At 40.0% G+C, this 26655-nt stretch overlaps 1 protein-coding gene across 5 annotated transcripts in view; it reads right to left on the bottom strand.

Annotated features, from left to right (window-relative positions):
* The window catches only part of TIE1 (tyrosine kinase with immunoglobulin like and EGF like domains 1), a 40061-nt gene that overhangs the window by 3117 nt on the left and 10289 nt on the right, over nt 1-26655 (bottom strand). The window contains exons 4-21 of one of the 5 annotated variants that reach the window (XM_034414831.3): nt 26197-26352; nt 24754-24885; nt 22545-22685; nt 19940-20068; nt 15996-16141; nt 14722-14866; nt 14146-14301; nt 12332-12472; nt 10309-10599; nt 8864-9154; nt 8443-8636; nt 8064-8274; nt 4675-4785; nt 2385-2575; nt 1860-1973; nt 1371-1441; nt 922-962; nt 318-414 (exon numbers count right to left, since the gene is read on the bottom strand). In XM_034414831.3, the coding sequence (XP_034270722.2) occupies nt 318-414; nt 922-962; nt 1371-1441; nt 1860-1973; nt 2385-2575; nt 4675-4785; nt 8064-8274; nt 8443-8636; nt 8864-9154; nt 10309-10599; nt 12332-12472; nt 14146-14301; nt 14722-14866; nt 15996-16141; nt 19940-20068; nt 22545-22685; nt 24754-24885; nt 26197-26352 (2758 nt within the window). Of the gene's footprint in view, nt 1-317; nt 415-921; nt 963-1370; nt 1442-1859; nt 1974-2384; nt 2576-4674; nt 4786-8063; nt 8637-8863; nt 9155-10308; nt 10600-12331; nt 12473-14145; nt 14302-14721; nt 14867-15995; nt 16142-19939; nt 20069-22544; nt 22686-24753; nt 24886-26196; nt 26353-26655 lie in introns of all 5 variants that reach the window. The other 4 variants (XM_034414832.3, XM_034414833.3, XM_034414830.3 and 1 more) reach the window with 4 other exon arrangements.

Below are 26655 nucleotides of genomic sequence, written 5' to 3'. Positions count from 1 at the left end.
CCAAGCATCTGAATTTTGATTACATGATCATGGGGCTGCTACAAAGGTTGTGTGAAAAATGGTCATAAGTCACTTTTTTCACTGCCATTGTAATTTTGAACAATCACTAAAAGAACTGTCGTAAATTGAGGAGTGCCTGCAGTCTGTTTTCACTTCCCTTTATCATTTCCACCAGAATGAAATAACGGGAACATGTGAAAACCTAGTCCTAGTCTGCCAGTTACCATCAATGGAATATGGTTAAATATGTAATATACATTAGACAGTAGAGAATGAAATATGCAGAAAGTGGATATTTGAACAGATCCTCTACTTACACTTCATCATCACAATTGAGAGGCTTCTCCATGCGGTATCCTTGCGGCAGCTTTTCATAAAGTTCGGCACATGTCATGCCACAATATGGTGTCCCTCCTAGCAAGAGGAAAGACAGAGCAGACAAAATGCCATATTTACCCATTTGGGGGTATGATGCATATATATAGCAGCCTTTAATTATCAGGACAAAGCTGGTATCTGAATGCTACCATCTCTTCCAGAACTGTCCATTTCTATATTAGTACCATCTTATCTTTTGTCTCCATCCAGTGAAAAGTGCAACATTGTTGAAAATATCAAAGCAACAAGCATGAGATGGAATGCTAAATAGGAACTTATGTAAACTTTATCTTCTCCTTCAAGAGAATCCTCAAATTATTCACATTTTGTGCTTGCTTCCATAATGAATGTTTTAATCTGATTACTTCATCTTGCTGAGACAAAATGAAAGAAGTTTTCTTGCCACAGAGAAAAGTCTGAGGAAGCGGAACTTATGAGAAGAACAAACTGTACAATGCAGTGTGGGCCCCAAGTAGGATGCAGACTATGGAAGGATAATTGGGGGAACAAAGTCCAACCTGTTCCCACTAGATAGGAGCTTACCCAGGCTCACAATTTCCCACAAAAGGACTCCAAAAGACCACCTGCAACAGAAAGATAAGTTAGGATGTGGGCTGTGGGCCTTTAGTACATTTAGCCTAGTAATAGAATGTGTTGGGTTTTTTACGTTTTATTTTGGTTTTGGTTCCTTACTTAATCTACAAAGAAAAAGAAAATATTAAAAAGTCAGTACCTTCTGTTTACGAATTGCAAGTCACTTTATATGTCTTTCAACATCCAAAAACTTGCTGGATGTCAGCTCCTATAAGTTCTAGCTAGCATGAACAATCTACCTAGAATACAGCTAGTTGGAAATGCTTGACTCAAACATTGGCCACAACATACCTTCCTTGTTATATCAGCTGAGAAACGGATCAAAATATTTTGTGATAGATTGAGCGTTGCCTACCATTTGAAATCTGAACCCTGTTCCCAAAGGATAGGATACTCACACATCACTCTTAGTTGTGTATACACTGTAATTCAAGGATTCAATGGCCATCCAACGAACTGGTAAACGTCCCTGAATCAGAAACAGGGGAAGAAGGAGAGACAACAAAGACAAAGATATGGAACACTCTTATTCAAAATGGAAAAGAAGCAGGGGTGCTATTCAGCAGGTTCTGGAGAACTGGTAGCAGAAATTTTGAGTAGTTCGGAGAACCGGCAAATACCACCTCTGGCTGGCCCCAGAGTGGGGTAGGAATGGAGATTTTGTAATATCCTTCCCCCAGGAGTGGGGAGTTAATGGACATTGTGCACTATCCTTCCCCTGCCACACTCACCAAGCCACACCCACCAAGCCATGCCCACAGAACCGGTAGTAAAAAAATTTGAATTCCACCACTGAAAAGAAGCCTGGGCAATGTGGGAGAGTGTTTCTCAAGGAATATTCTAGTTACTCTAATTCCCACTTTGCTGTGATTCTCTACCAAACTTACCATTGTCTTCTTTACATAAACTTCTTCTCCTCGGGACAAACCAAAATCAGCAATCTTGGAGGTCAAGTTTTCACCAACCAGTATATTTCTGGCAGCCAGGTCTCGATGGATAAACTAGGAAAGAGGCAACAATAATAAGTCATATAGCTAGTGGCAGAGAATGCCACTGTTTTACAGGCAATGACAACACTCACATGTTCTACTATGAATGGACTGGAATTCCTTGGTGTATCTCATACCTAAATTTCTCAAGGATTTCTTTGAAAATGCAAGACCATCTGTGATTCAAAATTCTAGTTCATTCAGTTCTAATTCATACTAGAACAATACCCAGTTGCTTCTAGCTCTTAAAATTCCCAATAATTCCTTCTGAAAACACTTGTACTATTTTAGTCCTGTGAAGTCATTCCCTACAATAGTCACAGTTCTACCATTCTTTGTTTGTGAAACACAGCAGAAACAGAAACTAGATAAGCAAATAATTGATCAGTGAGTCCAGAGAGTCGGGCTGCTTGGCATACAGACCTGTTTTTCACTCAGATACTGCATGCCTTTGGCTACATCAGACGCAAACTGCAAGAGCTGCTGGGATGTGAGGGTTGAGGCTGTCCCATGCTCTCTGGCAAAGGCAGGATCTGTCTCCAACACTCGGCTTTTGCGTAGGAAGTCTAGCAAATTCCCATAGGGTGCATATTCAATAGCGATGTATAGGTAACCTAGAAGGTTAAGCCAAAGTCTGTCAAACTGTATCATCTTAATACCTCAAGCACTTGTGATTATAATAATACATGTATGGTTGATCCTTTTATTAATGTTTCCTAATAGGAATAGACTTTGACCACCACTCAGAGATTCTTTGATTGAGCCAGCTGCTGTAACCTCAACTGCTTTTCTTGATAACCAGCTTAGACCCCATCACAGTTAAACAAAGTTTCAGCACTCCATTCAAATCACATTTCAATGAATTAGGAAGGGAACAAAAAGTGATCCAACCACTAAATGGTGCCAAGTGAAACATGATCTCTTTTTGCAAATTTGATTATTTGTGTTCGGCTGTGTACAGATTCAAAATAACAGTGAATATGGCAGGTGGAGAAGTTTATAGCCCTTCCTTCCAATTGTTTACCTCTTTCTCTCCCCACCCTCCACCCCGAATATAAAGACAGGAAATGTTTGAAAAGTGTAACTTTTGCCAAAGTATTGGCTAAAAGGGGGTGAAACTTCTGCACCTAAGATATTCACTGTTTTCTTACTTTGAATATGTAAACAGCATAACTAGTTTGTATAACATTTACAAAATTATGTCATTTATCTTTTGATAGTACTTATATACAGTTCTATATATTTGGCTGAGTGCCAAAGAATTGAGGCCTTTGAACTATGGTGCAGTCCCTTGGACTGCAAGGCGAACAAACAAGTCAGTCCTAAAGGAGATCAACCCTGATTGCTCTTTAGAAGGCCAGGTCCTGAAATTGAAACTCAAATACTTTGGCCACCTAATGAGAAGGAAGGACTCTCTGGAGAAGAGCCTAATGCTGGGAAGATTGAGGGCAAAAGAACAAGGGGACAACAGAGAATGAGGTGGCTGGATATGGAATCACTGAAGCAGTTGACATGAGCTTAAATGCACTCTGGGGGATGGTAGAGGACAGGAAGGCCTGGAGGAACTTTGTCCATGGGGTCACGATGGGTCAGACATGACTTCGCAACTAACAACAACAACAACATATACAGTTCATCTTCCTTTATGCTTTTAGAGGAGAGAGAGAGAGAGGGAGGGAGGGAGGGAGGGAGGGAGGGAGGGAGAGAGAGATGCTAACTGATCATGTGCTGCTCCCTTGTGGTCAGTATATTTGTGATTGTTTCAGCTTCTGTTCACTTAGAAATTTATTGAATAAAAAGTTTGGACATGGATGCTGTGCATAGACTTGTTTGCTCTAACATACTTCATTGTATACATTAAAATGCATTTGCGGTTTTAATGCCATTTAATGCCAGTGTGGAGAGACAGTTTGGACAGTCTGTTTTCCTTTGCTGGTCTATCAATTCTATGCAGCAGGACTTGTGTGGAAGGTATTTGCTTCAGCAGACACATCCTTCTGCCTTGTAATATCAATTAAATATTGGACAGTGCCATTCTGGGCCAATCAGTTGATCTTCCTCAGGTAGAATTTTGCTCGTACTGACACTGTCTATATTGTAACATCATTTAGGGAGGTCCTACTTAAGAACCACCCTCGTGTGAGATGAGAGGGATGTAGGTTAGAAGTCTGGTTTTCCTGAATCAGGGTTCTGGGGGAAGAATGGTAGACTGAAGGCATCTTTGTGAAAGCAGGGCTGAGGACCATGTGAAGAATGAGAAATCATTTTTCTTTCCTCTCTTCTTTTGTGCATTTTCTATTTTCTGTTTTTATTCTTTTGGATTTTCAGTCTATATTAATTTTTATCTGTTTAATTGTAATGTTTAAATAAAAATACTATAAAAAGAGAAGAAGACAGAAAGAAATATTAATGGCCATGTTAAGAGTTTTTTTTTTTTTAATCATTATTTTTGTCTCTTCAGACAATATGCTCTATTTTGGGAGAAAAAAAGCAGACAAATGGAAATAATGAAAATAATGTGGTTTTTTTCTTAATTTTCTCTTAATCTAAGTAAAGGAGTGATTTAGGGTGACTTTGGCTGTGCATGGCTGGCTCAGGAATTCTGGGAGTTGAAGTCCACAAATCATCAAAGTCATAAAGTCATAAAGAGCCATGGTTCCCAATCCCTGATCTAAATGCAGAGATTATTTTATCTTGAGTCACTGGCACTCACCCTTGTTCTCACAGGCTCCCAGCAAATTGATGATATTGGGATGATGGCCCAGCTTGCAAAGAACTTCAAGTTCTCCAGCAAAATCCCGGTGATCATTCTCAGAGGCAAATTCTGAAATATAGATGAGGATGCCAATTTTGTCAAATTCAATTAGGAAAGGTATTATGAGGATTATAACAGAGGACCTTTTTTTATTGATGTGGTCATAAATTTGCACATTTGGTGGAAAAGATTCTCAGCACATGGGCCCTGGCATCTTCAGGTGTAAATAGTCACAACTATTCCTCCTGTCTCAGAATCAGCAGAAAATATGCGTGCATAAATTGTACTACTCCCATGGTTCACTGCTGAGCTTACTCAGTAAAGATTTCTGCAAGTGGTACTTTAAGGTAACTCATAGTTTAAAGTAGAATAAGTTAAGAAAAGATATTGATGGATTTCCTGCCAATAGGAAAAAAAAAACTTTCAGCAATTACTGTTAATAACATAGGTTGGGGGTGAGGAAGAAGGAAAATTCTAACCAGAAGGTTTGGTCATCTGTCAAAACTTGATCAATGAGTGGATGGAAGCATCATAGTAAACCAGGAGAGGAGTTTCTTGGTTTACTAAAAAGAAGCCCCATCCCATAAATTAAAGCCCTTCATTTGTTAGGTTTACTGGTGTTAGGGGTGGGAAGCTGAGTCTTTCCCTGCCAGGTTTCTCATTAGTAAATTCTGGGAAACTAGAGATCTGGCCGGGAGGTGGGGGGGAATCTCACCACTGCCATTCCTCTTAAGCCATGGCAACTTGCTAAACAGCTGCTTGGGCTGGGAAAGTTGGCAGTAGAAGTGGGAAGAAAAGGCTTTGTACTCGCCATGTCTCCAATCCCACAGTTCCATGCTGTATAATCAGAAATGTGGCAGATACGGGGTTGGGCTGGGGGAGCCTGAAAGAGGGAGGCTCTTCCACTGACACATGCAGAATAGCTCTGCAAAAATGCACTTGCAAGAGGGGAGTGGGTGTGCCTATAGCAGTCCTGGGCAGATCCCAGCCCCTGATCACATCATCAACTGCATCATCAATGAAGCACTTAAAATTATTTTTACAGTACCACAGATCATTGGGAGAAGAGAGAAAACATAGTACCGCTGAATTTAAGCTGCCTTCATTAGGCTGGGGAATGAAATAAAGGTTGTCAGAATATGTCCTTCGAAAACAAATAGCAATGCTCCATTGTGTCATGATGTGCATTGCAGGATGTGAAGATGAGCCCATTCCGTATCAGAATTATCAGGACTGAGCTAGATCAACATAGCTGTTATCTGATTTGATATAAAGCACTTCATATATTATCTTAAGACCAATTACATGATATAGCCTTGGTGGCGCAGCAGACTAAAGTGCTGTTAAGTAGCACCAGCTGCCTGCAATTACTGCAAGTTCAAATCTCACCAGGCTCAAGGTTGACTCAGCCTTCCATCCTTTCGAGGTAGGTAAAATGAGAACCCGGATTGTGGGGGCAATAAGATGACTTTGTATAAAAAAGAAACACCGCTTGGGGGGGGCCCGAAAGGTATATATAAAAGTATGAAGGCTATTGCTTAACGCATTGTAAGCCACCCTTAGTCTCTGGAGAAGGGCGGCATATAAATCGAACCAATAAATAAATAAATAAATAAATAAATAAATAAATAAATAAATAAATAAATAAATAAATAAATAAATAAATAAATAAATAAATAAATAAATAAACATGTTATGTAATCTTTCTTTGATGTATCTTTACCTAATGTACAATTAAATCTAGATCATAATAAGGGGAGATGATAACCTTATGCTTTCCCCATCCCCTTATTTACAACTATTACGCACATCCTACATTGGTAGGCTTTTCCGATTTTTTACAACTCTGATCTTTTCCAGGTAAGGTTAATCTAGAAGACATTTTTTTAAATGACCCATTTTTATATTGAGTATTTTCCACCTTCTTTTATTTTCAGCTATGGAGGTTGGGTTAGAACATTCCTTGGACTGCTATGAAAATAGAAAAGCTTTGGCAATATTAGTTACAATCATTCAGGGAACAAAGACTTGTTGCATTCAGGTGTTGTATCCATATGTTTACATTTTACAATGCAATGTATGAAATCAGCTGCGACTGAGTGGCTTCCTAAGCTTCTCATTCTGTGAGAGCAAAGAAACAAATGTGTTTCCATACTACTGTCAGTCTTTGAGGGAGGCCAGATCAGGAAACAGACATTTCCTGAACTATTGGAACTCCATTGTTATGGGGGTAGTGTTTCTCAACTTTGACAACTTCAAGATGTGTGGATTTCAACCCCCAGCATACTGGTTGGAGAATTCTGGGAGCTAAAGTTCACACATCTTAAAATTGTGAAGGCTGTTGTTATAGGGTATAATAATAGGATCTTGAAAGTCTTGCAGTGTCTCTCTTTCTCTCCTATAGCAAAGACTCAGAAGATGGTGGCTGTTCTTAGGTGACAGAGTCTGAAGGTTAAAGCTTTTGAAAAAGGCTGAAAGTTTGATCTTTTACTATCCAGCTGTCTTTCAGGAGGGCAGTAAACACTGTTTTATTCTATAGGGTCTTTTGAAAATAATAGATAATCCTCATTTAGGCACAGCTATTGAGGATTTCGCTTTTTAATCTTGTGTTCTGAGGGAAATTTGAGGGAATTGTTTTTTCATAGTGTTGTGGTAATTGTTCTGTTTTGCTTGTTTTATCTTTACCTTTCTATAATTATTAAGCCTTTTATGGAATAGGACTGTATTTAAAAATTGTTAATAATTAAATGAATAATTAATAACTAAACAATTCTCTAGTTTCGTACATAGATTTAGATTTGAAGAGAAGAATTGTTAGGAAACTAGTTTCATCTATTTAACTATGTGATGCAAATATATTCTAAATATCCATGATTTTTAGATTTTCAGATACCCTTTAATTTATCCTCTAAGCAAGCACCCTTGGCTTCTTCTGTGCAAGGAGAGGTTGGTGCATCTGCTATCTGCTAGAGGAGAATCTTGCATTGTACAGGAAGAATTTGTATTTATGTTGTTGTTAATAACATTTCTCCCATGACTTCCAGTTAAGAGGTCAGGAATCAGAGCTGGTGGTCTAATCATTCAACTATTCCGCTAGAGAGGGAAGGTCCCAAAGGTGGGACCTTTTTCAAGAGGCAGCTGAACTTCCTGGTTTTTCTTAGAAGAAGTTTCCTTCTTATCCAAGAAGCTTCTTCAGCTGAAGAAGAAATGTCTTCAAAGAAAAATCAGAAAGTCCAATTGCCTTTTGAAAAAAGCACCTTTGGGACAACTGTGACCTGGATGACTGAGAATCTCCATAGACATTTAGAGAGGGAAGGATTATCCAATAGCCTTAATAGTCATCTCACCTTTCAGCATCTTGATGGCAGCATTCATTCTCAGGCCATCTTTCTTGATCATGGCTCGGATGACTTGTCCAAAGTTCCCTTCCCCTATCATGTCCTCAAACTTGATGTCTTCCCACTCCAGGATGGGATAGCTGAGTGGCTCAGGCTGTGGTTTGGGCCGGCGGGTCAGGGTCAGGGTGCCTGAGTTGAATTGCAGAATAGTTTCTTCTCCCTGCAAGAGGATTTGGGGAGAGAATAGTTGCAGGTAACCCTGTGTACCAGACAGGTCAGCAGCATGGGGACAAAAGTACCAGAGTGCCAAAGAAAGAGGATGCTGATGGAAAGGAGTCAAGTTCATTGGAGAAGTGAAGGGGAATGGGCCAGGGACAATTGCACTTACTGAGCCAGACTGGTAGGTAAAGGTCCGGCGGCGATGAAAACAATTCTTCTTGATGAGGAAAAGGGCCAGGAGAGCAAACAATATGGTCAGGCAGGTGACAGAGACAGAGCCTACAATGGCTAATATCAATTGCTGATCCATGAGAGTTGGAGGCAAGTTTTTACTTTCTAGGGTAGGCACTTGGCTCAGGGCTCCTGTAGGACAGAAATAAAATCACTGCATTTGTGGTACACACCCAGCAAACAGTACAATAAAGATGGCTTTTTGCTACTTGTGGTTTCTTAAGCTATCCTGCCTCCAGGCTAAATTTGCCAAGCTCGTTGCCATTGCTTGTTTGGAGAACAAACTTTCCCTGCCAATATTCTCCCCCTTCCAATTTTTCATTGCACCATCCAACCAAATAAGCTTTTGGCCCACTCACCATCGCCCAGGATTTCAGCTCTAGCAGGCTGGCTCCACTCGCCCAATACGTAAGACTTGGCTCGCACCCGAAACTGGTAGATTGTGCTGGCATTAAGCCCTGTGATAATCTTTGTGGTATCCCTGCCATTTTCTGTGTCTATCCATTGTGGATCACTGCTGCCTCCCAGCTGCTGCACCTCTACAATGTATTTGTTGATGCCCCCATTAGAGTATTCAGGAGCTAGCCAGGATAGCCTGATGGAGTTATCAGCGAGGGGATTCACCAAGAGAGAGCGTGGCGATGAGGGTCCTGAGAGAGGAGGCAAATGGCACAGCTGTTAGCTCTGCAATAGATTTTTTTGGCCTGGAATATATGCCCGTGCTGTGCCACAATCATCTTCTCGGCACTTGGGACCTTCTGTTAGGGATTAGCATACATGTAGTTCTCGATTTATGACATTTGTTTAGTGCCATTCAAAGTTACAACAGCACTGAAAAAAGTGCTTATGACAAGTTTTCACACTTATGACCTTTGCAGCATCCCCAAGATCAGGTAATCAAAATTTGAGCGCTTAGCAACTGGCATGTATTTATCACAGTTGCACTATCCTGGGGTCATGTAATCACCTTTTCTAACCTTCCCAGCTGGTTTCTGACAAGAAAAGTCAATGGGGGAAGCCAGATTCAGTTAACAACCACATGATTCACTTAACAACTGTGGCAAAAAGGTCATTAAAATGGGGCAAAAATCACATAACAATTGCCTTGCTTAGGGACTGACGTTTTGGGTGCAATTGTGGTTGTAAGTCGAGCACTATCTGTATGAGGAAGAGTTTCCTTTAAGAATTTACTTTTGTAGTTGACTCTCCAATCTACCATGAGTTTTTTGCTATTTTTAAACACTACTAAAAATATGTAGAATAATCTTCAGATCAAATCCAAAGATAATACAAGAGTTATCTAAAGTGTCTAAATTGGCTGAGATATGTCATTTATCCTTTTATTTTTAAAGGCCTGGGGTGCTTCTGAAAGCTCTGAGCTTTTTGTCATGTAGTGACTTGTTTCCCAGCAATTCTTGAAATGGCCATGGAACCAGGCAACAGTCCTGCATCAGTCTTCCAGTCTTTGAAGAGCAAGAGTTGCTGTAAGCACATCAGGCTTTTGAAAATATTTAAAAGTGTTTAAAAAGGTATAAAATTTAAGTATTAAGGGCAATCTTTATATGTTCTTATTACAGACTATATCCGCTAATCCAAATAACTGGAGAGATGGATAGACAGACAGACAATTTCTTCCCATCAGTGGGAAGAAATTTGGATTTTTAAAAAGGCCATCTATAGTCAAAGTCTGGCATATTTTAAAACCCTGTGATATAATGCTTATTGTATAAGAGATCACTTGGATTATATTGAGTACCCCACTCCAGAGCCATCCTGTTCATTTTAGAAGTGACAGATTTGTTACCTTTACTGTTGATCTTGAATGTGTGGAGATCAGATGGTGGTCCCAAGCTGGTACAATGATAGACCATTACTTCTAGGCTATAGTCCTCCTTGAACTTGAGATTCGGAATATATGCTGATTGCACAATCATGGAAGTAACATTTTCTTGATGAACAAGCTCTTTGGCTGCATCATAGAGCCGGACAAGAAATCCCGACCCCACATTGTCAGTTTTGGGCAAATTCCAGTTTACACGTAGATTGTTGCTCCCTTCAACAAATGAACGCTCAATTACAGGTTTGGCTGTTGGCTCTATATGAAATAGAGAAATATATAAATACATCAATCTGATTCCTTTCTAAATAGCACAAAGAGCAAGAAATTCTCGTTTCCTCTATCTTGAACTTTGTGTAGAATTCCCCTGTCAATGGTTTGTAACGCAGTACACAATTACACTTGCTATTTCTACAATGTCAACAATATATTAGTTGCTGTATCAAACTTCAGGAAGCCACTATTCCTACCCTGAAGATGATCAAAGATAGCACCACCAGCTGCAAGACATTTTCTTTTCCAGCAATTAGAGAAGGTAATGCTAGCTGAGGTGAGCAGTTCTCCTTGTATAAAGCACAAATGCCATGTGGAAGTGTCTTCCCTTCCTGTCCCTTTCACTAATTTTGAGGATGACATCTCATCTCCTCTTGCTCAAAATGTAACATCCTGCAGATACAATCAGATTCACACAGAAATTCATTCCACAACTTAAAATGAAGAAGATAGCAGAATTGGAACAATTAGCCAGTGGCTGACTTTGTTATAGTGACTTACTAAATTGCTCCATTTCTTCTCTGCTATCATTCTCCTCTGCAATTTTCTGGGCAATAACGTGGAACTGGTTTTCTATTACCTTCTTCCAGATTTATTTTAAAAATTCCCAGGTTATCCTATTGATCAATCAAAGTACTGTACCAGTTGTATCGACAGATAATATTTGCAGTTCAAGGTTGAAATGAGGAGTCCTTGGTGCTGTTTCAACTTGGTTGTTTTCTTGAAGACGTTTCATTGATGATGTTACCTAGTTTGAGTAATAAAATGTCTGCAAGGAAACAATCAAGCTCAGAGAGCACCAAGGACCTCTCAAATACCAGTTGTATCTGATCCTGTAAAACTTTTCAAAATTAGCCAATTTGAGTAGGTGCCAAGCTGCCAAACTGAAAATGCTAGCATGTTATATTCATATGATTATGGGGGTGACACGCTGCACCCATGTAACACCTCTCCTGTGCAAGCTGCACTGGCTCCCGGTGGTCTTCCGGCTTAGGACCGGGGTATATACGAGACCGCCTTCTGCCATCGATAGCCTCCCACCGGCCAATACGCTCCCTCAGGGTGCCATCGGCCAAACAATGCCGACTAGCGACACCCAGGGGGAGAGCCTTCTCTGTGGGGGCACTAGCCCTCTGGAATGAGCTGCCCCTAGAGGTTCGTACAATCCCCGACCTGCGTACCTTTTGCGGCACCTTTTGTTCCAACAAGCCGGGCTGGCCTAATATGAATTTTAAAATGGGAGTGTTAGTTTTTAATTTTGTGGGCCAAATTTTTATATATTCATTTTTAAATTATTTTTTTAAATTTTGTAAGTTTATATGTGTTTTAATATGGCTGTACACCGCCCTGAGTCCTTTGGGAGAAGGATGGTATAGAAGTTCAATAAAGTAAAATAAAATAAAATCATATATTAAAAGGAGGATTAAAGCAAATTCAAAGAGCTTAGATTGACATTAAGAAAAAAAATGGTTCCAAGCCAGAACAAATAGATCCTTTTTTTCCCTCACAATCTGCTCAGGATTGCTCCTAAGTACATATTGTAGACAAAATAAAATGCAAAATAAAACTGACACCCATTGGTAAATTGGATTTTTTTCTCTTTGTCTTCCATTTCTTCTTTGCTTTATCTTTAATCTTTAATCTCTAATCTCATAATCTTTCTCCGTCTTCCCCACCCTAAAACTATAGATCTGAGGAACAAATGCTAAGCACTTACCTTTGCAATCTGTTGCCATGATAGCACTTGGGCCCGTGGCACCTTCTCCTCCCTCTCCAGGGCGTGTTAGCTGAACCTTTACAATATAGGCTGTGACAGGTCGCAGGTTCATGAGTGTGATGTTCTGGATGTTATCAACTGCTGATCAATATAGAAGCCATTAATTCAAGGGTTTCACATAAGAGTTCTGCTTTATTATTTTCTATTATGAAAGCTCCATGGGCAGAACCCTGTAACTGGGATTAATAGCTCTCTGCTCCACCTAACAATAATTAATTTTCTGTTACGATCTACTGCAAAGACAAACATCAATAGTCTAGGTCAGGGGTGTCAAACTTGTGTCGTCACGGCGTCATCACATGATGCATTGGGACTTTTTCCCCCTTCGCTAAACTGGGTGTGGGTGTGGCCAGCGCGTGATGCATCTGGCCCGCGGGCCGTGAGTTTGACAGCCCTGGTCTAGGTTTTTTGAAGTATTCCCTGAGGAATAATATATATTATTCAGTTCTTGTTTATATTGCTAAATATAACTTGTAATTTCATGACTGGCTGAGAAATCACCCTAGGAATCTAGAACTTGGAATCTCCTAGGTTTTTTGTCTAGATGGCTAGGAAGAAGTATAGCCAAAGTAGATACAGGATTAAATCCAAAGGAATATTTAGTAGACATTTGTAGTGAAGAAAAAGGGTGAGGAAGCTATTTTATGATTCTTCCAGTCCACTCCAAGAAATGCTTTAGATGGCTGAAGAACCATCTTCAGAATTAATGCAAAAAGCTGCTGGGAAACAGATTAGCAATAATATTCTCCATATTGTTTTTCTTCAGTGGAAAAGAACCTGTGCTAGTTCCAAGGAAACCCAGGGATGTTTTGATGTTTAGCAACTTGCTGCTTTGAATTGATTTGAGACTACAGATAGTCCTCAACTTACAACCATTCAGTTAGTGACCATTTGAAGTTACAAATGCACTGAAAAAAGTGACTTACAACTGTTTTTCACACATATGATTGTTGCAGCATTCCCATGCTCATGTGATCCAAATCTGGATGCTTGGGTTCACATTTGTGACAGTTGCAGTGTTCTGGGATCGTGTGATCATCTTTTGTGACCTTCTGAGAGGCAAAGTCAATGGGGAAGCCAAATTCACTTAACAGACATGTTACTAATTTAACAAACTGCAGTGTTTCACTTAAAAAAAAGTAATAAAATGGGGCAAAATTCACGTAACTGTCTATTTAGCAACCGAAATTTTGGGTTCAATTGTGGCCGTAAGTTGAGGACTACCTGTATTTGCATGTTTGAGCTCTATGGTGAAACAGGATACTGAGATGCTACTCTTTACAGAAGATTCCTTTCTCCACTAGAAGCGATCTATGAAATCAAGGCCAGAAGCAATCCCCCACATAAACATAAACATGTCCATAATGTAACCTTAGGGAATTGAAAATCTCTTTAATTGGAATAAGGAGAGATAAATAACAGAATGGAAGGATTGGAAGGGATCTGAAAGTCCAGTTCAGCCAACATATTGAAGAGCCGTGGTGGTGTAGTGATTAGAATGCAGTACTGCAGGCTACTTCTGCTGACTGCCGTCTGCCTGCAGTTTGGCAGATCAAATCTCACCAGGTTTAAGGTTGACTCAGCCTTTCATCCTTCAGAAGTCGGTAAAATGAGGACCCAGATTGTTGGGGGCAATATGCTGACTCTATAAACCGCTTAGAGAGGGCTGTAAAAGCACTGTGAAGCAGTATATAAGCGCTATTGCTGTTGCTATATGCCATAAAAAGTCATTCCAGATACAACAAATTCCTTACCTTCAATAGATGACCAGCTACTTCCGATTTGAGGTTTATATAGGACTTTGATGGAGATGAGGGGTCCATCACCTGCAATAGGCCCCACAGGGGATATCACCAGCTGTTGGCTCTTCTTGGCCAGAAGTTTGGGAGGGCCTAATGGCACTGGAGGCACTAAAGGAGAGAATGGTTGGAGAATTCATTACAAATGAGTACAAAAAGGATAAGATTGTATCTCCTGCTTTGATGGAAAAATCATTTGATCAAAAAAGACCTTTGATCAGTAATTTCTCAAATCATTGTTCCCTGGACTGGACTTGGCACAATCCTTCTAACAATCTTTACCTTGATTAAAAATCCAATAATAATTTCCTTTGTTTGAGAACTAATGCTTCGATAAAACAGCAACCTTTCCCTAATAACCAACCTTTGCCTGAATAAGTGTTAGTTGAAAGAAGCTACAAATAGAGTTTCCTCTTAAATAGAGAACAATCAGAATAGAACAAAGCTTAGAAATTCTGGAAAAATTTCTGTTATCTTTCTGCATCTCAGAAGCAGAGAATGAGCATCAGCTGTGATGTCCTGCCTTCTCACCTTTTACAGTAACTTTGAACTTGCCACTGTCCTGTCCCCCAGTAGTAGAGACACGGCATTCCCAGAGGCCAGAGTCAGAAGAGACCACTCGTGACACTTGAAATTCACAGGTTGTCATATCCTTTTCCATGATGGCTTTTGTGGGCTAAGGGGAGACAATAACACCATCATATCTTGCCAGAATCTGCTAACAAACATTTATGAAAAAAACAACCATATTGTTGAAGTTCTCTACATGGGGCTCTCTACATGGGGCTCCCCTTGAGGAGCACCCGGAGGCTCCAACTGGTCCAGAATGCGGCCGCGCGGGTGATTACGGGAGCGACATGGCGCTCCCATATAACACCTTTCCTGCGCGAGCTGCACTGGCTCCGGTGGTCTTCCGGGTGTGCTTCAAGGTGTTGGTTCTCACCTTTAAAGCACTCCATTGCTTAGGGCCAGGGTATTTACGAGACCGCCTTCTACTACTGATAACCTCCCACTGGCCAATACGCTCTCACAGAGAGGGCCTCCTCAGGGTGCCGTCAGTCAAGCAATGTTGGCTGGCGGCCCCCAGGGGGAGAGCCTTCTTTGTGGGGGCACCCACCCTCTGGAATGAACTTCCTCCCGGAATACAACTGATCCCAGATCTCCACACTTTCCATAAGGCCCTGAAGACGTTTTTATTTCAGCAAGCCGGCTTAGCCTAATTAGGTTTTTTATGGGTTAGTTTTTAATTGTATAGCTTTGGGGTTTTAAATTGGGGGCTGATTGATTTAATTTATTTTAGCTATCTTAACTTTTATATTGTATGTATTTTAATTTCGGCTGTTCACCGCCCTGAGCCCCTAGGGGGAGAAGGGCGGTATATAAATTCAAATATTAAAAAAAAAAAAAAAGTTCCATTCAAACGTGGGACATCCTGAAATACCAATGTAGAAAAATAATGCATAGAAACTAGATGCACTCTGGGAAATTGATCATCTGGTCTAATTTTCATGAACTCATCTGGAATTATACAGAGCCCCCAGAATTTGCCATTTTTGCAATTCATGACACAGGTATGACCATGGGAGAGGAAGTGGGGTGTGTGTGTGTGCGGGCCAGAGGGGAGGAGGAGCCACCAGTACCTGGTCAGGATTCAGAGGCAGGGAATCTTCCCAGCCTTGGTCACTGTTTGTTGCAGTACTCAGAGAAAAGTTTAGTTAGCCAGACAAAAATGAAAAAGAGGTAGACTTCATATGACAGTACAGAATCAGACAGAAATTAAAACACATAAATGGGCAAATTCTTACTATTATCACTGTTCCATCGGGCTTGCGTAGTTCAATGTTATCACGCACAGGAGGTGGATTGCCTGTTGCTATGCAGGTAGCCATGATCTGAGAGCCTAGGTTAAACTCCAAGTGAGATGCCAAGTGAATGATCTGGGGTATACGGTCTTGGCAGAAAATACCATAATAAGGTTAAATCATTAAATTGCACTGAGAAAACTTTTTAACATACTTTATGATGTTTACCCACTCTCGCCATTCACATCTAATGACATGTATTAGAGATATACTCATAATGATTTAATGTAATGTATGAATTATTACTTATTTTGATATATATAAACCACTAGGATTATGGCAATAGATAAAATGCACGCATGCATGAAGAAATAAATAAAATAATTACCAAGCTAGATGATAGAACCTAATGAACCTTGGTTGATACAAAAAAACCTTGGTTGATGCAGATTTGCTTCTAGTTAGTACTTGGATAAAAAATATTAGAAAATTCCAGGACTAGACTTGGAAGTTGAAAACACATCCCAGAATAAATAAATGGAAAACCATTTCCATTTCCATAGTGTTTTCAAGAAAATGTCACATATAAGTCCATGAAATCACTAAGAGGCAAACTTGATACAAAAGGGAAATGTTTTATATTCACTAAACAGTGAACCCTATATGTGTACTTGTGTGGGGATATCTCTATGGGTCTCTCACCAAGATCACAATCATTCATTAGCATTTCCTACTAAAAATGTACCGTATTTTCCGGCATATAAGATGACTGGGCGTATAAGACGACCCCCAAATTTTCCTGTTAAAATATAGGGTTTGGGCTATACTCGCCGTATAAGACTACCCCTCTTCCAACGCACACCAAATAAAAATTAAAAAACATCAACTGGCTCACCCACAATGTAAAAGCAGCTGTGCTAGACCCAAAATGGCCCCTGAAACAAGCAGGAACCTCACACAGCCACAAAAAGCCCAAAAAAACAACTGTCACACTTTACATGCACACAACACAACACAACACAACACAACTGGCTCACCCACAATGTAAAAGCAGCTGTGCTAGACCCAAAATGGCCCCTGAAACAAGCAGGAACCTCACACAGCCACAAAAAGCCCAAAAACCCAACTTTCACACTTTACACACACAAAATTCCACATACAGCTTTGTGAGATTGTGTGTTTGAGACTTATGAATGGGAATGGAAAAAGTGGATAGAATATGTTCAGAACAAATATCAAACTAGGAAGTATCAAATAGCTTTTACTTGAAAATAATGTATTAGAAATTTTTTAATGTAATGAAGATAAAAAGAGAAATTATAAGGGGGAGGGAGGGGTTCAAGTTTTATACAAGTTTTATACTAAGGGGGGTTTTGTATCGGATATGAGTATATTGTGTGGAAGTCTGGGGGGAGGGGAGGGTTAGGGAGGGTTAGGGAGGTTTGGAAGTTTGGGGTGGGTGGTGGGGGGGGAAAGGGGAGAAAATGTAATTGTAAAACTTTTGCAATAAAAAAAAACACTACAAAAACATACTAAATCTCAGAAAGCTGCACAAATATTATTTTATTTTATTTTATTTTATTTTTATTTTTATATGAAAGCTAAATTTAAAACTTCCTAAACTTTAAATGGCTAGGTCTAAAAAAAAACAACTAAAAAAAAACCCAATTAACTATTTTTTTTAAATCTCCCAAAGGGGAAAAAAACTTACCCAATAGAACAGGGGTCTCCAACCTTGGCAACTTTAAGACTTGTAGACTTCAACTCCCAGAATTCCTCAGCCAGCTTTGTTTTGCTGGCTGAGGAATTCTGGGAGTTGAAGTCCACAACTCCCTGCCTGCTTGATTGCAGGCAGGGAATTGCTTGCTGATGGAATGGATTCAGGCAAGCGAAGCAAGGCAAGCGAAGCAAGGCAAGCAGCTAAGGTAAGCAAGCTGGAGGGGGAAAACTTTTTTCCTTCTCCATGGCTCTGGCGACCCCAACTGAGTTGCCTGGCAGATCGTCAGGGCTTGGATCGTCAGAGCCATTTAAAGCTCGTCAGAGCCTTTCGGGCTGGTCTGCCTGGTTACAGGAGAACGACACTCGGCGTATAAGACGACCCCCGACTTTTGAGAAGATTTTCATGTGTTAAAAAGTCGTCTTATACGCCGGAAAATACGGTATGTCTTGGTATTCATAAGCATGTGCCTTTCTAGAAGTGGGGAGAGAGGATTTATAAATATTAAACAGGCAGGTAAGAGCCTACAGTTTAGAAAAGCTGTTGTTTAGAAACACTGGGAGAATATAAAAAAGGCATGCCAAAGACAGAATGGGACAATTTACTGTAGCCAACACGCTGCGGGACAACTCGTCACAGGACAATTCAATTTAATTATTTTAAAAAATAAAAAATATATTTTAATTTGATCATTCACATTTCATTCTGTTCCTTCTTTTGCATCCTTCCTTTAATCATTCTATTCCACCATTTCTTTGATATTAGTGTAACTCTTGTCCTGCAGTGAGTTGGCTGTGGCAAGTTGTCCTGCAGCGAGTTGGCTGTAGCAAGTTGGCTATGGTGAGTTGGCCGCAGCGAATTGTCATAGACCCTGCTGGGAATGGCTGGAGAGAGGAAAAAGGGAAAAAAGAGAAGGAAAGGAGAGGAAAATCAGAAGTCAGAGAGCACTTAGAATAGTTCACCAAGAATTATGACAGAAAAAGGAGGAAGAGTCACTCTTGTGAAATCCAGAGGGCTGGAAGAAGGCTGGCAAAAATGAGCCAGACATACTGGTAGTATAGGGTTTGCTGCTTGAGCAGGGAATTGGACTAGAAGACCTCCAAGGTCCCTTCCAACTCACTCAAAGGAAAATTTCCACTAGCAGAAGAGTGAGGTCTGAGATAGAGGAATAGAGTCATCTCAACAAGAGAAGATGAGTGACAGCTGTACCTTTTGAGAGAAACTGGAGTCATACCCAGCTGCTTCCTGAGAGAAACAAAACAAGACTTTCTGGGGAAATAAAGAGGAAACAGGGCGGGAGGAAGAGAGAAAAGATAGAGTAAAGTAATAGAAATCTAGGAGCTATGCTGTAAAGCGATACGAGTCAAGAAAGTCTTAACAGTAAATCAATGAGGAGTAAGAATAGGATGGGTGAAATGCACTTACAGTCTGAGTGGAGAAAGTTTGAAGGTTAAAAGTGGGTGTGTAACCATAAGAAATCAAAAATATAAAGGGGTTTGAACTGAAATAAGAAACAAATAAGAAAATGTTCTTTTTAGTATGTGAATATCTGATATATTTATATATAATTATGTACAATTAACTTTTTGGCACTAAAAATCTAATAATAAAAGAACCAACAGTTGAATCTTTAGCAAAGGGTACAAAACAGGGATCTCCAAACTTGGCAATTTTAAGACTTGTGGACTTCAACTCCCAGAATTCCTCAACCAGTCATGCTGGCTATGGAATTCTAGGAGTTGAAGTCCACAAGTTTTAAAGTTGCCAAGTTTGGAGACCCTTGGTCCAAAAGGTCAAGATGGCAGCCCTGATCATGTAATCAGCCCTACAATTTCTCATGTGCATAGCTGTCATCCTGACTTCTTTTTAACACCTCCTCCTCCTTCCCCAGAACCTAAATCATTACTTCATTTTTTTAAAAATTTGATTTATATGCCGCCCTTCTCCGGAGACTCAGGGCGGCTTATAATGCGCTAAGCAATAGCCTTCATACTTTTGTATATTTATACAAAGTCAGTTTATTGCCCCCACAAACTGGGTCCTCAATTTACCCACCTTAGAAAGGATGGAAGGCTGAGTTGACCTTGAGCCTGGGGAGAATTGAACTCGCAGTAATTGCAGGCAGCTGGATGTTAAATGCTGCCTTAGGAGGTATTAGCCTCCTACGCCACTCAGGCTTCTATTGGGAAGATCTGGGATATCATTCATGTTCTTATCACTCTTGTTTTACCTGACTTTTCACAATGCTGTCCATGCCAACCAGATGAACAGATACAGCCACTGAATCGATTGCAGGTGCCTCCATTCTGGCAATTACACTCTAAGGTACAGTCAGGGCCATATTTCCCAAGCGAACAAGCTGTGGGAAGAACAGAGGGATTAGGGCCTCAACAATTTTACCCATTTAAAAGACCGAGCTTATTGGTCAAAGATAACATGACAGATGACATTTGTTTTAGTTAGAGCATTTATTAATCTTTCTCCTTCCTGTTGGATATGCAGATACATGAGTGTATTTTACATGTAGTTTATCTAGTTCTGTAACTGATGCAGTACAATCAGAAAGAAGGATTTACAATAGGCTTCTTTCCTTCCTAAACATGATTTTTGAAAGGACACTTTTAATTTCCTACCCAGAAATTTTCCATACAATTTCCCTTGCTGCAGAACACAACGAGAAGTGGCTTTTTCTATTTTAAATTATTACAGAAGCCTATCAACATATCTTTTATTTTATGTACACTGAGAGCATATGCACCAAGACAAATTCCTTGTATGTCCAATCACACTTGGCCAATAAAAAATTCTATTATTCTATTCTATTCTATTCTATTCTATTCTATTCTATTCTATTCTATTCTATTCTATTCTATTCTATTCTATTCTATTCTATTCTATTCTATTCTATTCTATCAATATGTATGTGTTGCTTGGAAGAGGAAAGAGTTAATTTTATCAATATAGAATTCCTAAACTATTGCTGGGCAGTGAGGATAGGGTTACTTTTAAAACATTTTTTTCACCTAGTAGAATTTCCTGCTTACAAGCATCTTTCTTTTTCTGTCTCTATGCTGGGGCCAAGCAGGAGAGAAACTATTTTGAAGAAACAAAAGGAGGAAGCTACTCTCTCCTGGCTATGAGCCAAATGTGGCCCAAACAGAGAAAGCAACAAAGCTTCTGCACCATCCTGTGTCTGTGATGAAGCAGAAACTCTTGTACTTCTTTTCCATATCCAGATTTTCCAGGGAACATGTGATTGTTTTGCTGATGGTGACAATGAAATCAAAAGTGTACATGCACTAAGCATAATATCAACAGCCCTTGCTGTTCATCCTTTGTTTTTGTCAGATATAATTCTTGTTTTCTCCTGTTCCGCTCCAGTTAGAACGAGTTTCTTAAAAAAATGATCTTGATAAATATTATTTTGCCTGAATACAAAACAATATAAATATTGTTTTATTTTAACTTACTGAAAAAATCAAATTCTAATATCTGAACATTTATCTATCAGTGGTAAAATATTACCTTTATGTTACACTAGCTGAATACCCATGCTCCGCTATGAAACTATGTGATCGGGCTTGATTAATCAACACTTAGTTGATTAATCTAATCTCTCCTCTCCCCTTCTCTCCCTCAGGCTTGCCCCACAGAAGCTTCTCCTCTCCCCTTCTCTTCCTCAGGCTGGCCCCACAGAAGCCTCTCCTGTCCCCTCTTCTCCCCTTCTCTCCCTCAGGCCGGCCCCATAGACCCTCTCCTCTCCCCTTGTCTTCCTCAGGCTGGCCCCATAGACCCTCTCCTCTCCCCTTCTCTCCCTCAGGCTGGCCCCACAAAAGCCTCTCCTCTCCTCTGTTTCAGGCTGGCTCCACAGAAGCCTCTCTTATCCTACCCTCTTCTCTCCCTCAGGCTGGCCCCATAGACCCTCTCCTCTCCCCTTTTCTCCCTCAGGCTGGCCCCATAGATCCTCTCCATTTCCCTTCTCACCCTCAGGCTGGCCCCATAGATCCACTCCTATCCCCTTCTCTCCCTCAGGCTGGCCCCATATTTCCTCTCCTATCCCCTTCTCTCCCTCAGGCTGGCCCCATAGATCCCCTCCTATCCCCTTCTCTCCCTCAGGCTGGCTCCATATTTCCTCTCTATCCCCCTTCTCTCCATCAGGCTTGCCCCACAGAAGCCTGTCCTATGCTATCCCATTCTCAGTTATTTTCAAGTTGGGAGGGGGAGTAGAACATCTAACTAATTAGCATCAGAGTGTGTTATAATAATATAGGAAATACTAATGCTCTGATGGTCATTTTGAAAAGTCCTTTCTTAGTAAGCACCTAGAAGCCAAGAGGAAGATACGTGGCAAATTTCAAGTTTGTAGGCTTTACGGTTCTGGAGACTTCGTGATTAATGCATGAGTAGTTTTTGCTTTTATATACTGTATATAGATTTTCTACATATTATTCTCAAAGCATTTCAGATAGTTGGTTCTTTATTAAGTGAGATTCTAAAATATAATAAACTGGGTGTCATTAGTCCTGATGCTATTTAGTAATTTGGTAAAACTGAAAAATGTAAGGAACAACCTTTGATATCTTTGGGGAAATTTCCTGGATAAAAAAAGGACCAAACTTTACTGAGAATAATACAACAAAGAAATTAATAGAGCAGTGGTTTTATCTATTTATTTGGGAATGTTTGTTTAGTGGTCCGGTGCTTTCTTTTTGCCTTTTGAAAAGTAACTCAGCTCTGTACTTTCCTTCCTCATTCCATCCATTTGGAATGTTTGCTACCTGGGTAAGTATGACAGTATCACCATGCTGCAATAAATCAATTGCAAATAGACATACCTGAGTTGCATTGTACTCCACTCCACCCAGCAGCACAGGAACAGCCATATGGGTCAGACAAACAGAAGGATAAGCCTCTGCAGCCCTGCTCACTGGGACACCTCTCTTGGCAATTTCGCCCAAAACGGCCTTCTCTACATGCTGGAAAAACAAGAAGATTCCTGTCAGAGAACTTCTTTCACTTCAGCAATTGTATAATCCTGTTCCCATATCTCCTAGAACTAATCTCACAATTATACCTTTGCTCACAGGACACTCATTAAACTCTCTGCTGAGTTTCAGGGAGGCTATAAATTGCATGATTTTCTACCCATAACCAGGGCCGGATTTTCCTATAGGCTAACTAGGCTTCAGCCTAGGGCCTCAAGATCAAGAGGGGCCTACATTCAAATTGTTAGCAAAATTAAAATTACACTTTCACTATAGGTGAAAGGGCCTCATAAGTGGAATAGCCTAGGGCCTCTTTTCATCTAAATCCGGCCCTGCCCATAACTAATTGAAAAGAGCATGTGTAAATCTGGTAATCTCTGTAGGATGCCAGAGCATGGGCATGGAATTAGCATTCCACAATTAGATTACAGTAGTGGGACTATCTGACCCTCAGCTTCCTCTTCTTTGCTTTGTAAATGACAAAAAGAAAAATCTAAAGATGAATAACTTCCAACATCTGTATCCATGCAGTTTCCTTTGCAGAGTTACAGAATGGTTTGCCATCGCCTTCTTCTGGGATTTTTTTAATTTTATTTTACCAGACAACCCATGTCCTGTTGGGTTATCATTTCAGAGATATTTCCTTCCTAAACTGAGAAACAGAATGACCACAGGTGGGCAAAAAAGCAGTGGGTGCAGGACTGACTTCCGACTTCCTGTTGGCTTTCCAACTGAGTTGTGAGAAGCTTTCCCATCCTTGTGGGAAGCTGCAGAAATCATTGGAAACCTTCCTTCCTTCCTTCCTTTCCTTCCTTCCTTCCTTCCTTCCTTCCTTCCTTCCTTCCTTCCTTCCTTCCTTCCTTCTTGCATATATATACATTGATATACATAACACACACTATATACTTTCTCTCTCTGTATCTGTATCTGTGTATATGTATATATATGTATTAGGTATACCGTGTTTCCACGAAAATAAGACCCTGTCTTATATTTTTTTGAACCCTGAAATAAGTGCTTAGCCTTATTGTCATGCAGTCAAAAGCCCGATTGGGCTTATTATCAGGGGATATCTTATTTTGGGGAAACAGGGTAGGTATAGGTATAGGTATTTGTGTTCAGCAAATATTGCGGGCCCAATTGGCAAAATAACGCTTTTGCCATATTGGTTGGAAACATACAGAACATGCCTTCATTATGCAGTGGATAAACAATGGCTAAAATGATGATGATCGTGTCTCTCTCTCTCTCTCTCTCTCTCTCTCTCTCTCTCTCTCTGTGTGTGTGTGTGTGTGTGTGTGTGTGTGTGTGTGTATACCCACGCGCACACACAGGCAGACACCCACCCATGAGTCTATATATCCTTCTCTTGCGATTCATTTCGTTCCTTCCCTCATTTTTCCCCAACTGCAAACAGCCCAGAAGGGAATAAGAACAGAGGAGATCAGGGTATTCTGTCTATGATATCACTGATTCAGATTTTCTACAGTCTGCAAAATGTACCAAAAAAAAAAAAAGACAGGAAATCACTCAATTTTTGGCCCCTCATCAATTTTCCAGTGAAGATCCTTCAAAGATGGCCACTTCCTTTGACTGGGCCATTGGTGATCATATGCTGTTGATGCAAAAAGGAATGTTTATCCTGATGTAATTGCAGATTGGGTCCTGTGAGTCACATTTTATCAAGGATGCTGTATGTAGGATCCTCCTCCATTTTTTATATAGCACAGGGCAGGCCACAGATCAGGTTTGGGCAGTAAATATAATTTTGGACTTTCAGTGGCAACATGTAGTCATTTGGGATCATTTAAAACTCAAAAGCGAATGAGTTAGTCTTGGTACATATATTTTTGGATTTCATACTCTCTTAAGCCTGGGAAAAAGGGGAGGAAACAGACAGAAAACTCTCAAATTTGGTCCCCACTATTGTATTTAATCACCAGACATATTCCTTGCAGCCCATGAAAACTACTATAGTAAAGAAGCTCCTGATTTTCAAGTTCAGTTCATGGCCCAGGAACATCCATTTACACTAGAACAATGACATGTGGCTCCTGACCTCTTTCACAGCGGGTACCCATGAATCCTGGAGGACAGATACATTCTCCCACAATGTGATGGCAGATGCCCCCATTCAGGCAATCAGGACAGTCTTTGTCACAAAATGAGCCCCATTTCTTGGCTGCACAACCTGGAGAGACAGGAAGAATAATAATATGACATTTCCAGACAACACTAGAGAGGAAAAACTACAATAGTCACTCACAACATTCAAGTATAATTTCATACATTGTGTGCTCTGTCTCTAGCAACAACCTCAGGAAATGGCTTGTGTGTTAAAAACAGGCCTTCAGATTAGCCTAACAATAATTTTTATTCAAATTTCTTTACATCAGTGTTTCCTAAATGAATGTCCTTCATTGGTCATGCTGTTTGGGAATGGTAGGTGCACTCCCAGCATATCTGGAACACATCCCACAGGGAAAGACAGTTTTGTGGTCACTTGTTGTGAGTCATCAAATCATAAGACTCTGAGTGATGTGTATTTATTTGTGAATAGCATATCTATAATAACAAAATACAGGTACTCCTCGACTTATGCCCAAAATTGACCCCAAAATTTCTGTTGCCAAGCAAGACAATTGTTAAGTGAATGTTGCTCCATTTTATGATCTTTCTTGCCACTGTTGTTAAGTGAATCACTGCAGTTATTCAGTTGATAACACGGTTGTAAAATGAATCTGGCTTCCCCATTGACTTTGCTTGTCAGGTGGGGATCATATGATCCTGGGACAACTGCAACTGTCATAAATATGAACCAGTTGCCAAGCATCCAAATTTTGATCACGTGACCTTTGGGATGCTGCAACAGTCATAAGTGTGAAAAGTGGTCATAGGTCACATATTTCAATGCTGTTGTAACTTCGAATAGCCACTAAACAAATGATCGTAAATCGAGGACTACCTGTAGGCTGCAATTCTTACTGACTGCTTTGATAAATGTTACAAAAAACATGGTAATCCATGGTATAATGCATTAAATAAAAATAGGACACGATTTATTTTCCATCAAGTGCCCTCCAGATTCATTGCATTTCAACTCCAACAATCATTGGCTGCAGAATATAGTATCAGGCATTTCTGGAAAAATGGGAGAGTTGAATTTTTCCTTATCTCTGTTGCATACAAAAGGGCATTTCTGCAAATGAAGATGATCAAACCATTAAAATATTTTTTCTGAACAATTAGTGAAAAGAGAAAAGCATTATTCTTTTTAGGAATACCCATTTGAGAATAATTTTTCTTAGTCTGGAAAACGTGTGATGTTTAGAACTATGCTTTCAACATTCTTCACTAGTAAAAAAGATTGGTTTGTGCAGTTCTTGAGCAGTAGGTTGGGAGATGCAGTTTTAAAAAGAGGCATTCTTCTCTTTAAGAAGCAGCATCCACAAAAATATGTTAGGAAGCATTAAATGGTTGCCTTAGGTATGCACAATCTCACCTCGCACTATCAGTCTGAAAAAGGCACTTGACAAAGGGCTGTCCTCTATAAATGTGGCGCTGTAAATCCCACCATCAGCCATGGTAACAGATGACAGGACCAGAATGGACTTATTCTCCTTTAATTCACCCTGGTGCATTGTGTCATAGTAAGTCCCTGCACAAAAAAAAAAAAAAAAAAAAAAAAAAGAAACAAGCAAGAAAAATATAAAAAGCCAAGGCTGGTGAACAAAGAAATACTACTGAAATAGAAATACATCTTTTGGAATATGATTTGCATGCAAAGGTATGAGAAGGTCATGAAGTTGGATTTTGCTATTAGGAAAGCAGATAGAATAGTAGAGGAACTAAGCAAATCCAAGGCTCCCATTTTAAAGCCAATAAATAGTCTTGTGTGTGGATGGCCATTCATAATGGATCAATGGCACAGTGGTTTTTAAAGTGTGGTCTGGGAACTCCT

The sequence above is a fragment of the Pantherophis guttatus genome, chromosome 3 (assembly GCF_059756535.1).
Source record: "Pantherophis guttatus breed Tessera chromosome 3, ASM5975653v1, whole genome shotgun sequence".
Taxonomy (NCBI): Eukaryota; Metazoa; Chordata; class Lepidosauria; order Squamata; family Colubridae; genus Pantherophis; species Pantherophis guttatus.
This window is presented reverse-complemented; position numbering and strand designations above follow the sequence as displayed.